The sequence below is a fragment of the Electrona antarctica genome (genome assembly GCF_951216825.1).
Source record: "Electrona antarctica genome assembly, chromosome: 10".
Taxonomy (NCBI): Eukaryota; Metazoa; Chordata; class Actinopteri; order Myctophiformes; family Myctophidae; genus Electrona; species Electrona antarctica.
Window position 1 is genome coordinate 24,366,463 of NC_136791.1, and position 5,244 is coordinate 24,371,706.

At 46.3% G+C, this 5,244-nt stretch overlaps 1 protein-coding gene across 1 annotated transcript; it reads right to left on the reverse strand.

The window, feature by feature from the left end:
* Window positions 1-772: 772 nt before the first annotated feature.
* Window positions 773-4,373, reverse strand: lrit2 (leucine-rich repeat, immunoglobulin-like and transmembrane domains 2; the record flags this gene model as incomplete). Its single annotated transcript, XM_079511864.1, has 4 exons — window positions 773-1,608; window positions 2,371-2,530; window positions 3,044-3,692; window positions 4,264-4,373. 4 exons carry the CDS (start codon window positions 4,371-4,373, stop codon window positions 773-775), a joined length of 1,755 nt encoding a protein of 584 aa, XP_079367990.1.
* Between the last annotated feature and the right edge of the window lie 871 nt (window positions 4,374-5,244).

Sequence of the window (5,244 nt, forward strand, 5' to 3'; positions counted from 1 at the left end):
ATTATTGACACTGAAATATATCATGTGAATAGCCTTACTTACTAGGACTGTTAGCACAGTGTATTCTTATTTTATGACAATGTTAATAATGCCACACCTTAGCAACTAACCGCTAAGCTGAGACCAGGGGGTTATATTAACCATACATCATACTACTACTATAATAATAATAATAATAATACAAATAATTATAATTATAATAATGCTGCACAAACATTCACACGTTAAAATAGCGAAAATAAAAAGCACAATTAAAAGATGACATTATAAGGGTGACTATTAAATGCAAATTGAGCAAATAAACATTATCAGCAAAACAGGGAAAGCAAGGCAGAACATATCTTTTTTTACCCCTTCTGAACACACTGATATTCTACCTTTCAAAGTCAGTATCGAAGAGGTTGTTATTGTTCATGCTTTGTCTTGACAGCATCGGAGCAGACCGAGCAGCCACTTCAGTCCAGCATCAAAACAACCTGATTTACTCTTGAGTAAATCACAGAATCGTGCAGTGATACGGATCACAGAATCGTGCAGTGATACAGGTCAGGATACGTGCGTCATCAACTCCAGCCACAGAGGTCACAAGTCAACATGTTCTAACAAGCGTCATGCTTGGTCTGTGACGCATTTCGTTTTTCTTTTCTTTGGGGGGGTTAGGCGGTCCTATTTCGTAACCACTTTCCAGTAGTCGTGCCCCAGATGTTAGACGTTTAATCATCCGGCTACCGCCAGTCTATGGCCGTCACTGATTCATTCATTGTAGATTCATTCAGTAGAGCTCTGCAGTGATCCCTTTTTGCTCTGCCTTGCCATTCGGCGACCTGCTGTTGTCAGACGCAGACCTCCTCCTCAACTTCCAGTCCTGACTGGACTCTGTGTTGACCAGGCCGTCCTCGCTGCCGGCCTGCAGGCTGTCGAACGTGCCCTGCCTCTGCCTCTCCCTCTCCGACGTGCCGCCGCCCCCCCGCCGGCATCTCTTCCAGGACGCCGCGATGCCGTCGCAGTTGACCCTGCGGTCGGTGGTGCAGGCGTACATGCCGGCCGGCACGGCCAGCACCATGGCCAGAACGATCACCACGATGTGGATGAGCTTCTGCCGCTGCTCCATCTCCGTGATGTCACTGCCCGTCACAAAGACGATGCACTGGCCGGGCCGCGGCGCCTGGTTCTTGAGGGTGACGCATATCTCGTACTTGGTGGCGGGCATCAGATCGGAGACGGAGTAGGAGTTAGTGCCGGGGCCGACGTAAGTCGCCTCCTTCTTGGCCGAGTCCACGCGGCCAAAGTGGACGGTGAACCAGGTCTCGGACGGCCGGTCCAAGACGGCGTACCACTCGATGCTGATGCCCCTGACCATCTGCCTGGCGATGCGGAGGTCGATGTAGACGTTTTCTTCGGCGGTGACGGGCGGAGCGCGGAATCCGGGCGGGAGCTGGGGCGCCTGGGAGGCGCCGGCGGCAGGGTGGACATCCAGGAAGATGCTGACGGAGGAGTTACCCATGAAGTTGATGGCGGAGCAGGTGTAGACGCCTCGGTCGATCCCGTGGAGAGACGGGATCACCAGGCGTGACCTGACCGTGTCCTCGTCCACTCTCTCCTGAGACTCTAGGAGCAAAACACACCAGTTGTGTGGAATAAAATGTAACCACGTGAATCCTAGGGTCCCTAACAGCATTATTTAGACAAAATATTTGCCTAACTTTTGCAAAATGGACAAAACTCAATGCAATACATGGCAAAACCCAAACCAAAGAACAGCGAGTACAACACACAATTCTAGTATCATCAAAAATAATCGCCTCGCTATTGTTGCTTGTGGTCTTCAGGAAACAAATGCACAAACACTGGGGTTTTTCAGCGTAGGTGGGTCCCATGCAGAGATCTTTAAAACATGGTAACAAACGGGGGTCTGTGGCCTAATGCATATCAAACTGGGCATCCTTGTGATGCAAAAGGTTGAGAAACACTGCTTCATGTGTAAAGAAGGGCCGGTTGCTCGCTATAAAGAAATGCCATGATCTGCTCTATATGCGTTGTGCAGTAGGAGGCTAAGTCGAATGACGCATGGGGTTTAATTACATCATATTAGGTATAGGCGGCAGAATCCTACGGTTTAATCTCCAACATCTCTTAATCAACAAACCAGACTGAGATTATCAGTGGGGGGTGATTATATTGCGACAGGCCGACAGATTATAACTCTTCCATGAATTGGTTTATAGTATAGGCCAAACTATGCATAGAAGGAAAGGCCTTCTAGCTGCGAGCCTGCAACCAGTGTGTGTGTAAGTATCTAATTTACAACGAGATATTACGCGATAAGTGTCTGGATGAACGTGTGTTGATGATGACAGACATAACTCTTACCATGGAATCCTCTGATTATCTTCAGACCATATGTCCACCATACAGCGGGCTCAGGCCTGGCCTTGGCCAGGCAGTGCAGAGTGACGTTCCGTCCCAGAGGCATGCTGATGTTGACCGAGGGACTGGTGACCGCAGGCTTCCTGCATTCCTGCAGCTCCACCTATACAATTACAATTTAGGCGTTTTATAGCACGGCGGTTCTCAAAGCGCATGGGGTATCCGGGGACTCTGACGGTTCCTTCAAATGGACCCTTAAGGGGCTATGACTCATGGGGTAGCGTACAAATGGAACCCTAAGCCTATAACCACCACCCTTGATTTGTACGCTCTCAGTTATGGGTGTCCTTGAACTTTTAAAAAAAAATGTTTGAGAACCATTGATTTATCCAGAACTACTTACAATAAGCAAGGAAATCACATAGTAATGCCTCAAGAAGCTATAGGATCCCAGTTAACCAAGAAGCATCCGTCTACTATCGAAATAAATGTGTACATTGAAACTACAGGATAGCCCATAGGTAAACAATTAACCTATCAACTGTTTAAAAGACATATGCTATCTAAATGACCTTCTTAACAAGACTGGGGTCAAGAAAATGAGCCTAGGTAACAAAAACATGAGCGAGTATGTCTGTTATTAGGTATACTGCATGTCTGCATATTATTAGCCTACCTCGTGGAAGAACTTCCCTGACCTAAAGTCCGGCCCTGAGCAGGTCAAGTATGAGTTCATCAGAATCACGGGGGGGCTGATAGCCCTGACGAACGCCACAAATCCCCTCAGACGACAGTCGCAGAGCCATGGGTTGTGGTGGAGCGCCAGCACCACGTTGGACCCGAGGCCGGTCACCCCCACACCACCACCGCCACCACCACGCTCGCTGGCGCTCTGTATATTTTGATAGAGGGGACAGTTTAGGAAGACCTCCCTCGAAATGACCGTGAGCCGATTGAAAGACAAGTCTAAGTACGTCAGACTTGGCAAGAATTTTAACGCGTGCTCCGGCAAGACATCCAGCTGGTTGTGCTTTAGGTCCAGGATCTTCAGAGCGGGGGTGTCTTCGAACGCCGTCCATGGCACAGAGCGCAGGTTGTTGCCTTCAAGGCGCAGCTCCGTCAGATTACCTAAACCTTCCAGTCCCTTCGAGTTGATCAAAGTGATGTCGTTGAAATTCAGCCACAGGTTTTCCAAAGCAGATATTTTTCTGAACGCTCCTCTGGGGATTTCGGTGAAGTGAGACTTTTCGATTCGTATTTTGGTTATATCAGCTGGAATGTCTGGTATGACCCCAAATGCGTTCTCCTCCATACATACGAGTGACCTAAAATAGAAGGAAAGTGTTTCAAAATGGCCTATTTATGAAACATCCAAATATAAAACCTTGCAAACACATCCCAGCAAGCCAAATGACATCATAACGTTATGATGACGTCCTCCAGTGACTCCGGTGACGTTCAGGACTAGGCCAGATCACAGCCCATATGGGGATGATCTTTACGTCATTTTCAGGACGTCTTCACCAGATTAAATAATATAGCTTATTTTGGGCCAGATCTGACTAGTTATGATATGACTTAAGTTGATCTGGCCTCGATCGGACACTCTCCGATTCATCCAGGGACGTCCGTCTTAGTGGATACATTTTAAGTTGGTTGAAATCAGGTGATATTCTGGGCCAGATCTGACCAGTCTTGGTTTCACTTGATCTGGCCACAATCGAGACGTCACTAATTCGTCGAGGTCCTGACCGTGCTTGCTGGGATATGGCCATAATAACGATAATTGCAATAAACTAGCGCAAACAAATACAGTAAGCATACAGGTTTATGTCACAGTAAAAAAAAAACAGCTTAAAAGCATGAGCCATGACACAGATTATAGCAAAGTCTTACCTCCCGTGACGGTCTGTTGTACAGCTGCATCCATTTAAACATTGAGAAACACTTTTATATGCTTGGATAATTAACAAAACGACAACAAAAAGACTACGGAATGTGTCCATAGTCCAATAAAATCCCCAAACTCCGAAGCCTACATTCGTGTTCAAGGCATATCCATGCACCTGTGACAGGCAGACAGCAGAAGCCTATTAAGTCTAATCCTTGATGTGCTGCGCAAAGAACAAGTGTGCATGGGACCTAATTCTGACACGCATGTGTAACACTTGGTGGTGTCACTAGGTCTGGCCTACTAGCTGCGTAGCTCTGTTAGTTACCTGGCAGGTAGCCTTTAACCCTCCTCACCACGTGGTCGTGGGTGGGTTAAAGGTAGGGCAACAGGTGATGGACAACTTCTGATACTGGTCCAAATCTAAACAACAATGTCAGTGTCGTTTATTTTTCCATATACACATGAGCTTTTCCAAAAAGGTGGCAGAATAGAATTGCACATTAATGACATGGATGGAGGTACCGGTTGTACATACCGAGTACCGTGTTTTGGCCCGACATCACAAAACCGCTCAACTTTATGATTACTGAATGTTGGGGGTGGGGTAGATTTTGCTGTTCAAAATTATTTTCTCAACCTTTATAAATCGTATTTATTGTTTATGAGATTGCCAAATGATAACATAAGTACTGTTTTTTCCCCCCACATTATTTGAATATCCACCAAAATGACCTCTTACCCCTTCTATAATCATTGGCTATAGACCTGGTCCTGTTTAGTTTTTCAATCTGTTAGGGTTTAGTTTTTCTTTTGTGTTTTTTGACAAACACAAAAACATTTCATCACAAAACAGGTTTATAAATGGCTAATAATTTGGGACATGCAGAATCTGGGCACTGTCCTGATATTAAACCTGCACTCATTGGCCCATTTGGCCAAAGACCAAATATGACATGAGCGTCTCAACTCCTTGTTGAATATTG